This window comes from Scyliorhinus canicula, chromosome 1 (genome assembly GCF_902713615.1).
Source record: "Scyliorhinus canicula chromosome 1, sScyCan1.1, whole genome shotgun sequence".
NCBI classification, from domain to species: Eukaryota; Metazoa; Chordata; class Chondrichthyes; order Carcharhiniformes; family Scyliorhinidae; genus Scyliorhinus; species Scyliorhinus canicula.
The window spans coordinates 176446528-176458565 of NC_052146.1; the positions used below are offsets into that span (position 1 = coordinate 176446528).

Consider the following 12038-nt stretch of genomic DNA (forward strand, 5'->3'; position numbering starts at 1 on the left):
AACAAAACACTGGATGCTTGAAATCTGAAGTAAAAGAGAAGATGCTGGAAATATTCTGGCAGCACCTGTAGAAGGGGAAACAAAGTTAACATTTCCGTGAACTGTTTCTCTCTCCACTGCTGGCCCATATCTGAGTATTTCCAGCGTTTTCTGTTTTTATGATTAGTTTTGTTTACCTTCTTCCTGGACTCTCACCCTCACTCTTGCTGCTCTGTCCCCGAATTCCTCCAGCGACTTGAAGCATGCCTCAGACTTAAAGGTATATAAATGGACGAAAAACAAGACTCGGCACATTTGCTGTGAGGCACGTGGGTGTCAATAAAATCGCGTGAACCATTCCTAACTCTCATTTACTTACGCCTCCACAATAACGTCCCCCATCTGCTCCCTCAGGTGGCATACGCCCTGGTTCTTAGTGCGCACGCGGTTGGAGGTCACACCTCTGGAGCCGGACAAGCATTCGCGCGCGAGGAGGAGGGAGGGAGAGAGAGAGAGAGACGTGCGGGTGGGAACGTCATCGCGGAGGTTGCGCGCGCGGGTGGGAACGTCATCGCGGGGTTGCGCGCGCGGGAGGGAGGCAGGCGCGCGGGTGGGAACGTCTTCGCGGAGGTTGCGCGCGCGGGAGGGAACGTCATCGCGGGGTTGCGCGCGCGGGAGGGAGGCAGGCGCGCGGGTGGGAACGTCATCGCGGGGTTGCGCGCGCGGGAGGGAGGCAGGCGCGCGGGTGGGAACGTCATCGAGGCCCCCTCGAGACACAGGCGGAGGAAGGAGCGCGCGACCGCGCGACCGCGATACGCAGCCGGAATCCGGCGGCGGTTTTCCCTGTCGCGGTTCCTCATTCCTCTCTCCTTATTCACCTCTCCTTCACGGAAATCCACCTGACCGTCTCGAAACAGCCACGCATTATCTGTGGTCGATTGGGTTGTGGCGTTTGGTTCGCACCGGGCTCCCCGCGAAGGATGTCGAGTCGCGAAGAGGAGCGCAGGAAACTGGCGGAAATCATTAACCACTGGAACGCCAACCGGCTGGACCTGTTCGAAATCAGCCAACCGACCGAGGTGAGCGCCGGGGCTTCGAAGCGCCGGCACAGGCCGCGGCAGCCCCCCCCCCCCCCTCCCGGGCGAACCCCACCGCCCCATTGGGCTCGGGAACTGAGCATCGGGGAGACTTGGATTGTCTTCACTCTCCGTCCTTTCCACAACAAAGGGCAGCCCAGTCGCAGCTCCAGCTTGTCGGCTCGGCAGCAGGTTGGGGGTTGGGTTTTAGAGGAGTGTATGGTGGCGGTGGAAAGAAGGCATTATAAAATGCTTGAACGAATATTCCCTCCCTCCGTGCCCATTCGGTAATTTTTAATTTGGAAAGACATCCTGACTGATGTTCGTCTAGCGAATGAAAGGGCGTGTCTGTAACCCCCCGACCATTATGTTGGAAACTGCAGGTTACTGCTCACCAGTTTTATTTTGGGTTAAGGCAACACAAGAGGTTGTCCCTTCCCAGGGCGGAACGGGGAGGCGTCTTCCTGTAACTTGGAACCAGTGTCTTTATCGAACTATTCTTTTGATTTTCTGCTTTTACGTAAATGAGTTTGACCTATTTCTCTGTAGTTTGAAGGCTCACCTCTGGGCGGGCTAGACTGTTTTTTTTTTACAATCCCCACCCTCACATGAGTTAACATCACTGTCAAGTCATGATTTTTTTTAGTGAGTTACTTGAGTCGAATTCCAAATGACCCCGGTGCAAGTCAAAAGCGCGTGTTTTTGACAACCCCACCCCTAAATATTTCAATTTCACGACCGCTGCTTCAGTACAATAAATAAAATGAGAGCGACAAACGTTTGACCGGAAATATATTTCCAGTAAGATCTCGATTAAGCGTGAGTTTTAATTACAATTGGTCATTGCCTGTCAGTAACTTGAACAGGATGAAGAGGCATTTATGATATTGGAACGCAAATAGACTTTTGTTTCAAATGGATTTGGCCATAAAAGTAAGTTGTATGATTGTTGGACTGCATTTTCTCTAGGAACCCGTATAATCCTGGAACACATTTATTTGATGTCACTGCAATCGTTATTAATATGGGGATTTCTTGCAATTGGACTCATGAGCTCTCCTGTTCAGGCATCTGATAAAATGTAACCGTTACCAACAGGAAAACTGCTTTAAGAACTTTTTCACTAATACACAGCAACAAAAACAACATACTGACAAATACAGAAAAGTGACTTGATTATCTCAGGAATTCTAGTTTTAAAAATTTGTGCTGGTAATCAGTTATAATATTTAATCTTCCAGAGTAGTATGTCATATATGTTGCTAGTCTTAACGGTCATGTATCTATTTCCATTGCTGAGTATTCTTTTATTTTTGTGGTTTCTCGTTTAATGTTTTTGTTACTACATTGGGTTTGCCATTTCAAGTCATTGGTTCTGGTATGATATGCTGGAGCATGCCTATTTTCCCATCAATTGCATGAAATTCCGACAATCTGGAATTTGTGCAGCTGCAGTTTTGTTGGGGGGGGGGGGTTCTTGACGGATGGAAAATGTACTTTTAATTTGTGTATAAAAGCATCTTTAATTTGATAGGTTATTGGAAAATTAAAACATTAGGAACTCTATTGATTTTCATAATTAGAGCAAGCTAGCATTGCATTGATTAGCTCAAAAATCTGTACTCCAAATACATAGAACTCCCAATGAGAATTAGTAATATAAAAGTGCTGTGTTAGTAACATTTTTAACTCTAAGTTGCTGTTATAGTTCAGTTTCTTTTTGTTGTGCAATAGATGTGATAGCACTTCGTTCTTGATCCAGATGATCATTGAGCTTGAATTTTCACAATGACCATAATTGTCTATAACGCATGGCTCACTTTTATTTTGCAAGTGCATTGTTGCACAAGAATGCAATACAGTGTCTTATCTCGAGCAAATCTTTTTACAATGTTTTGAATACAGGGAGAGAGACATCAAGGGGAAGTGGTTTGGAAGGGGCATTTGACTCATAGGAACAGAATGTATGTATTGGAATGTCAAGCTGGAGAAGACGTCTGAATGTTTATAACCTCAGTTTCCTGATGCCTTGAGATGTTTCTTTGCTAAATATACTATATGAATATGTTCTAAAGTGTTGAAGCATTTTATTCTGCTTAAGCACACCATAGACTCCCGTACCAGCCTCCCCGAACAGGCGCCGGAATGTGGCGACTCGGGGCTTTTCACAGTAACTTCATTTGAAGCCTACTTGTGACAATAAGCGATTTTTACTTGTAATGTATGAAAAGTATGGGATGAGTAAGCTCCTTTGGCTTCATGAGCTTGCTCCTTGCAAGGAACCATGCGATAAATAATGTTTCGTTCCCAGTCACTTCTGTTGTTAGGTTCTAGGAAATTAAACACAAACATATGTAATAGTGATGTCATTGTAATATGTACTTTATGTAGCTGACATTTCCTTTTCAATTGTGAGTAGCACTGCTGGTCGAACTACTTCAATGAAAATGAAATGAAAATCGCTTATTGTCACGAGTAGACTTCAATGAAGTTACTGTGAAAAGCCCCTAGTCGCCACATTCCGGCGCCTGTCCGGGGAGGCTGGTACGGGAATTGAACCGTGCTGCTGGCCTGCTTGGTCTGCTTTAAAAGCCAGCGATTTAGCCTTGTGAGCTAAACCAGCCCCTCAGGACTTTCAGGACTGAAAACAATATAACGTTTTTAAATTACTTTTACAAAAGAGAATTAAAAAAATGATGTTTTGGTTGCATGAAGTTCTTAATTTAAGGCGTGATTTTTACTAAAGCTGTGGGGTTCTGTGACATTGAAACTGGTCTAGCTGTTGACTTATTTGATTTGTATTGTAGCACCAACGTCCTTACAGTGGAATGTTTGATGTTGGTGAGATTTGTTCTAAATTTCCATGCTGTGTATTGCTAAGTGTCCAATATAATCTGCACATAGTGAAACTTGAAATGAAGGCAGATGAGTCTAACTAGACAGCTCAAAGAACCAGCATTTGTACAATGGGCTTCTGTGCTGTGAAATTCTGCATCTACGTTTTTTCCAATTGAAGAATGTTTTTGAGCAAAATTGTGTACTCGTTCCTAGTTCGGGATAGGGCATGGAATATAACAAAAGACTTAATTCCTTCAATAACAGGGCAAACAATGGCTAACGTAAATTTATAGAGAAATTAGGACTATGTCAATTGAACAGGCATGTGTTTGTGTTTATACATAAACGTCAATGATGTGGACAGCTACAAAAATGTGTGGCAGCTTAAGAGAATTTAAATGTAGTACGCTGATTTATGCATCAAATTAACCACAATTGCTGTGTTTGAGAATTCATTTCAGTCAAGTAACAACTAGAAAATCATCTCATCCCAAGATTTATTTTGTCTAAAGAACTATAGAGAAATATAATGGTGGAATGATGTGCTTGAGCAGCAAATTGTAATTAACTTTTTTTGAAAAAGTATATGGAGAGCAGCAGAAAGAGGGTTTAACCTAAGCATTGTTGTATGACTGACGAGCTACTGTGGATGTATGAGATGGTGTTCATATCACATGTTAGTATATGATGGAGGAACGACACAGCAGCTTGTCTTTTACCTACAAGCTTATTCTTCTCCCAGCTTGACAGAGACGCAAACACCTTATGGTTTCCCCACCGCAACTGTTCCAGTTGTGTCCATTTATACTCTGAGCCAATAACCATTGCCTATTTTTAATAAGGCTATTAGCTTAATATAATTGCCAAAGTATGCACTTGCTGATGCATTGACAGATTCCCCTCTAAATTTAAACTTTAGAGGAGCAAAGAAATTCAAGAACACATTTTTCAATCCGAACGAATGAAAACAAAGTTATGTTCTTCAACATATAGATCTCGCATTCCATTTGACATATTTATTTACACACAATTACAAAACGATAATTCAGTTTCCATTTTGTTGTTGTAATAGAAGATGCAACACTTTTTTGGACCAGGCATTTCTTTTCGTAAAACAGTCTGACAATTGGTGACTTGTGTCAACCAGGCATATCTTGGGAAATCTCCCTTCTTTCCAATGTTTCTTTTATGCTAGCTAGGTCTATTCTTAGCCTTTTTTTAGTGACACTTTTTGTTGAATGGACATTTTCCTACAGGAATCGATTATCAACATAGTACTCTAGGGCAGAATTTTCTCATCTTGCCCCTTGTACAGTATTTCTGTCAATATATTGGATAAGTAAACTCACCTATGGCTTCAACCAAGGCCAGGGTTTCTCCAGCTAAGGCACCTTTCATTACCGTTCTAACTTTCTAAGCCAAAGAGCAACATTTGTCATTCTTTCCTACCAAAAATATGATGAACCCTACTCAAACCCATCCGGAAGATTGGCATGTGAAGCATCACTAAAGCTCAGTAATCTCTTTTCATCTGGAATTCTTTTTTTAAATATAAATTTAGAGTACCCAATTATTTTTTCCAATTAAGGGGCAATTTAGCGTGGCCAATCCACCTACTCTGCACATTTTTGAGTTGTGGGGGCGAAACCCACGCAGACACGGGGTGAATGTGCAAACTCCACACGGACAGTGACCCAGAGCCGGGATCGAACCTGGGACCTCAGCGCCGTGAGGCAGCTGTGCTAACCACTAGGCCACCGTGCTGCCCTTTCATCTGGAATTCTAGTGTGCCTTCTCAGCTTAGTTTCTTTAATATTTTGTTCACTCTCAAACCTTCCTCTGCCATGGCCTGCTGCATCATCGTACTTCACTCCAACACATCATAACCGGCATCAGATTTAGGCTGAGCACATAACCAGTTCAATTGACCGATTAAACTTTTTAATTGATCGGTTTCTTCCTTGGATGATGGCTCCTCTCTTTTGTGAAGATCTGACCCGGTTGGGATGCGACTAACATTTTATATATTTTTCTTTATTTGCCATTGTCAGTTATGACAATTATGTGGCTATGTGAAGTGCATGGCGCCTCTTCACTTTACGTCTTGTTCAGAATCTGTAAAGGTATAGTCAATCCATATTTCATCATATGGATGAAAATGGAATAGTGTAGGTCAGATAGGCTTCAGATGGTTTCACAGGTCGGTGCAACATCGAGGGCCGAAGGGCCCGTACTGCGCTGTAATGTTCTATGTTCAGTGCCAGTGAACCCTAACAGTTTGATTCCTGTGTTGTGCAATTACTACTTTTTTCACTGCCTATCACTTTTCCAGTGTCTTTCCATTCTTTCCGCGCTTTTGTAATATACCAGGTCTCCCTGTCTAAACTGTATTCATGATGGCCTTATGCTTGTCATAAGGCTCGCCAAATTTTCTCAGAAACCTCAGCTTTAATGAAGGTTTGCATGCAACAGATTCTGATGAGCAGAAAAAGCAGAGCTAATACACCTAGAGCAGGGGCAGTATCTGACAGGACCGAAGGCAACTTCGGATCCCTGCCATACTAATTGGTATGGACTATACCTTCCCAACTATTTGCTAAGGGTTCCTTGCATTCACAGCCCATACCAGCACTTTTTTGCAATCTGGTTGATCAGCTGATATTTTATGTAACATGTCATCTTATCACTGCATGGATTCTCTAATACAGAACATTATTGAACAGGCTCTCGGCTGCAGCAACTATGATGTTCAAATTTTCAGTGCTCGAAATTCCTCATTGGCAAATTCCCCACCATTATCTGTTCGAAATTGCACTGATATATCTAATCCTGTTCCCACCCATTTCCCTATTACAGTATCTCTAATGGTTCGCTTGTCCTTACCATATATTACAGCGATATGCTAAATCTGGTCACCATATCTTTGTTCCATACTTTTAAGTCCATTGCCACTCCATTGTTAAATTCCTGGTCACAACAGGACATGGTGGTGTCTTCTAATATCTTATACAAATTTCACACAACTGTAATTTGTTCAATAAGGTTGTCATATTCTTTATCAAGTGCTCCAGCATCTCGCAGTAAAGCCTCCAGTTTTTGCAGCCCCGGATGTACAAACAGCCGATGCAACTTCCAAATGATTTTTTTTTGTCTATCAGATTCTACTTCCCAGAATTTACGACTTCGCAGATTCTTTGAGAAATTCCTGTCTTAATGGCAGGTAATAATGGCTTGATGTAGTAAAATGTAGATCTCAAACCCAATCACTGGCATTTTTCATGCTTGCTATCATCTGTGTTTTCTTCATCGACCTGCTTAACAGGATAGGTACGTCATTGGACACATCTGTACTGATGAAAAGGCTGATCCTCTGCTATCATGCATAGGAGGCCACCCATTTGGAAGATGTTGGCATGTTGTCACCTCCAAATGTGAAGCATGTAGAACTTTCCTACTTGACCTTGAGTGATCTGTCTCATCAAGGGACACTCCAGACAGCAGTTAAGCCAGTCAATCCCATGCACTGTGGAAGAGCAACCCTGGATTGGATCACTGGCTGAAATTTTCAGTGACCAACACAATTCCTTCATGGCAGTCCCATCATTTTCAGCCTCAGAATTCTCTGCTTCATTTCAAAGCTTGATTATTTCTCTGTGGCGAATACATTGTAAAATGATACTTGGAATCACACCGATAACATTGATTCACAATTCCCCATGCGTTTCTTGGGTTTAAGCATCAGTAGTTGCCATCTCAGACCAACTTTTTGTCTCATTATCAAATTGGTTAAATGCATGGCCATTTTCAGACGGCCTATCAATAACCATATCTTTGTACTCAAATCTGTGTCTCAGGTTTTGTCTATCTCTAAACGTGGACGCCATTGATTCTTCCACCTTTTACTTTTATCACAGTTTCCTGTATTCAATAGAAAAGTAGCTGAAAATAACTGTCTTCCTAGAATTTCTTTTTAGGACAGCAGCCATTTGGGCTAAAAGATAGCCGCCTTTAGGGCAGCACAGTAGCATGGTGGTTAGCATAAATACTTCACAGCTCCAGGGTTCCAGGTTCGTTCCCGGCTGGGTCACTGTCTGTGCGGAGTCTGCACGTCCTCCCCGTGTGTGCGTGGGTTTCCTCCGGGTGCTCCGGTTTCCTCCCACAGTCCAAAGATGTGCGGGTTAGGTGGATTGGCCATGCTAAATTGCCCGTAGTGTCCTAAAAAGTAAGGTTAAGGGGGGGGGTTGTTGGGTTACGGGTATAGGGTGGATACGTGGGTTTGAGTAGGGTGATCATGGCTCGGCACAACATCGAGGGCCGAAGGGCCTGTTCTGTACTGTTCTATGTTCTATGTTCTATTTACTTCTGAATTGAATCCCCGTCCATACTAAAAGCCTGTCGACATGGCAAATGTGTGAATAATCAACTAACTTAATGCCAACGCAGACACGGCTGCCAAGCTCAAATTTCCTCACACTTTTATACCATCTATCAAAATCCATAATCTATTTCTCCATGGACTCATCATCTGTTTTCTTAAATCTATCCAAGGCTGACCAAGCTTCGTATGTTTCCAGTAAGTCATACTTTTTGTAGAATTATCCAAAAGCTTTATCAGAAGATCCAGTCTCTCTTCCATTCCACTCTGAAAACTCCTTGCCAACAGAGAACAAAATTAAAAGTAATGATAAAGCTATACTTACTTTTTGGTTAATAGAATCCCCTTGTCCACATTTCAATTTTCCATTGCTCTGCTTTTGAGAAAGCTGGTGGATGATCAAAGCCTGACAATTTGCAGCTTTCTAACTTTGTCAGCAACTTTCCTTCAGGAGGTGGAATCAAAAATCTTCTTTTGCAGCAACCAAACACCAAGGCTTAATATTTGTCCTCTGCTCCCATGTTAATATCGAATGTTAATATATGATGGAGAAACAACACAGCACCTTGCCTTTTTTTTAACCGTAAGCAAATTTATTCGGTTCCCAACTCGGCAGCGACATAAACTCCTTACGGTTTCCATCTGTGTCCATTTAAACTCTTTCGGAGGTTGAGCCAATAACTATTACCTGTCTTTAATATAAGGCAATTAGCTTAATGTAATTGCCAAAGCATGCACTTTCTGATACATCAACAGATGGCACAAGGCACCAAGCGTGATTATAGCAGATCTCTGGGTAGGAGTATCTCTAGACAGGACAGGAGAATGTTATTTCCTACTGGTTTTCTCACCTCGAGATAATCTGGAGAGGCTGTTAAGGAGACCAAAACAGTTGTTAGTCCAGGTAGATGTGTCAACCTCATTGCTTCAAATCAGGAAATAAGATCTTAACTAAAGAGATTTTATATAATAATCACAATTTTTTATTTTTTCTAACAATAAGGTAATACAGTTTGACAGTTGGTTTATGAGCCTCATAATTTAATTTAATAATGCTTTTAAGAAAACATTTACTTGAAGATACAGATGTGGCCAAATTCCAATTTCCTCAATATTGTTCAGTCATTCCTAAAATGATAACAGTATTGGGACATGAATTGTTGGTGGCAGAAGTGTGGTGAGGGACAGGGGTGGCTGTTGGTTGAAAGTATGGGCTGAGCAAGCCCGTAGTCAATTATTGACTACGTGGTACCTTAGGCAATTGCCTACCTGCACCCCTGAACCACAGACTCCAATGGGCCTGCAGACTCTGTTTGAGAACTGTTGTGTGAATAAATCAGTTCACTCACCAACCCATGGATATGTTGCATGGCCTTGTCGGTTTTATTTGCCTCTGCACTGTGTAAAAGCAGGATTTGCTCTCCCACCACCATTAGCTGAAACAGTTGCCTCCCATCTGCCCCAGCTACAACCAATGATGAGGCATGACCAACATAACATGAGCAAGAGTAGACCAGGCACTTTAGTCAAATCGGGAATACAGCCAGATCAAACCTGTGTCTAGGTATTATATGCAGACGGTGCAGTACCTTGAACTGGGTCTTTGTTTTATTGCAAGCCAAAATTTTATTGGCACAGTCCCATATACTACCTCTTTCTCGTCAATATTGATTGCCAAGTCTTTTTCTCAAGGCTGCAAAATACCCAATGTGCTAACACAAGATCTAGTTTGGAGATGAGTTTCGTAGGAATGATGGTGTTGAAGGCTGAGATGTAGTCGATAAATAGGAGTCTGACATAGGTGTCTTTGTTATCTAGGTGTTCCAGGGTAGAGTGCAGGGCCATGGAGGTGGTATCTGCTGTGGACCTGTTGCAGCGGTAGGCGAACTGTAGTGGGTCAAGGCAATCCGGGAGGCTGGAGTTGATTCGTGCCATGACTAACCTTTTGAAGCACTTCACGATGATGGATGTCAGAGCCACTGGACGATGGCATGCTGCTTGGCTTTATTTTTGATACAGGGATGATGGTCGTCTTCTTGAAGCAGATAGGAACCTCAGATTGTTGCAAAGAGAGGTTGAAGGTGTCTGCGAATACCCCTGCCAGCTGATCCGTGCAAGCCCTGTGTCCGGGTAACCCATCTGGGCCAGTGGCTTTCCGAGGATTGACCTTCGAGAAGGCTGCTCTGGCGTCTGGTGATCTCCGATCATCAAGTTCATCCGAGGCTTCTGGGGTGGAGGGCACGCTCTCGCTGACCTCTTGTTCAAAACGTGCATAGAATGCGTTGAGCTCATCAGGGAGGGGTGCATTAGAACATAGAACAGTACAGCACAGAACAGGCCCTTCGGCCCTCAATGTTGTGCCGAGCCATGATCACCCTACTCAAACCCACGTATCCACCCTATACCTGTAACCCAACAACCCCCCCCTTAACCTAACAACCCCCCCTTAACCTTACTTTAATTAGGACACTACGGGCAATTTAGCATGGCCAATCCACCTAACCCGCACATCTTTGGACTGTGGGAGGAAACCGGAGCACCCGGAGGAAACCCACGCACACAGGGGGAGGATGTGCAGACTCCACACAGACAGTGACCCAGCCGGGAATCGAACCTGGGACCCTGGAGCTGTGAAGCATTTATGCTAACCACCATGCTACCCTGCTGCCCCGAAATACCAAAGACCGCAGCGAGCAGGGTTCGAACCTGCGTGGGGAGACCCCATTGGATTTCAAGTCCAACGCCTTAACCACTCGGCCATCGCTGCTATAAATTGGAGCCGGAGATTTGACATGCCTTCATCTTGTCACCCATTATGTCTTGCAGACCTTGCCATACTAATGAAGTCAGTTACTGTAGTGGCGTATTCGCTCAGGCTGGTCGCAGAGTTTTTAAATACTGACCAATCCACTGATTCTAAACAGTCCCACAGGAGATCATCCGATTCCTCAGACCAGCAATGCACAACTTTCTTTGATGGATTCTCCCACTTGGTGATGTTTAGTTTGTTGGAGCTGCACTATTCGAGGCAAGTGGAGAATATTCCATCACATTCCTGGCTTGAGTGTTGTAGATGGTGGGCAGGTTTTGAGGAGTCAGAAGGTGAGTTATTCACTGCAGAATTCCCAGCTGCTGGCCTACACTTGTAGCCACAGTATTCATTTGGCTGGTCCAGTTCAGTTTCTGGTCAGTGGTAACTCCCAGGATCCCAGGGGATTCAATTATGGCAATGCCATTCAATGTCGAGGAGAAATGGTTACAGTCATTATTGTTGGAGATGTTATTTTCCCATCACTTGTGTGGGACGAGCGTTACTTGCCACTTATCAACCTTGGCCTGAATGTTGACCAGGTCTTATTGCATATGTACATGGACTGCTTCAGTATCTGAGGAGTTGTAAATGGTGCTGAACATTGTGCAATCATCAGCGGATATTTCGATCGCTGACCTGATGGTCATTGAAGCAGCTGAAGATGGTTGGGCCGAGGACACTTGCCTGAGGAACTCCTGCAGTGATGCCCTGGGACTAAGTTGACTGACCTCCAGCAACCACAATCATCTTCCTTTATGCTAGCTATGACTCCAACCAGTGGAAAGATTTCCCTGGTTCCTATTGACCCCAGTTTTGCCAGGGCTCCTTGATGCAACACTAAATCAAATGAGCCTTGATGTCAGGGATTTAGCTCCATTGGTTAGACAGCTGTTTTGTGATAGAGTGAAACCAGCAGTGCGGAGCGGGTTCAATTCCCGTACCTGCTGAGGTTATTCAT

At 43.6% G+C, this 12038-nt stretch overlaps 1 protein-coding gene and 1 non-coding gene across 9 annotated transcripts in view; one reads left to right on the forward strand and one right to left on the reverse strand.

Moving 5' to 3' along the window:
• The first annotated feature begins 758 nt into the window (after positions 1-758).
• afdna (afadin, adherens junction formation factor a) overlaps positions 759-12038 on the forward strand; it is a 253647-nt gene continuing 242367 nt past the window's right edge. For 5 of the 8 annotated variants that reach the window (XM_038803267.1, XM_038803296.1, XM_038803278.1 and 2 more), the window contains exon 1: positions 760-1058. In XM_038803267.1, the coding sequence (XP_038659195.1) occupies positions 960-1058 (99 nt within the window). In that variant the 5' untranslated portion in view covers positions 760-959. Of the gene's footprint in view, positions 1059-1838; positions 1989-12038 lie in introns of those variants that run through there. The other 3 variants (XM_038803241.1, XM_038803250.1, XM_038803257.1) reach the window with 2 other exon arrangements.
• On the reverse strand, positions 10954-11035 carry trnas-uga. Its single transcript has one exon. It is a non-coding gene; the product is annotated as a tRNA-Ser (tRNA).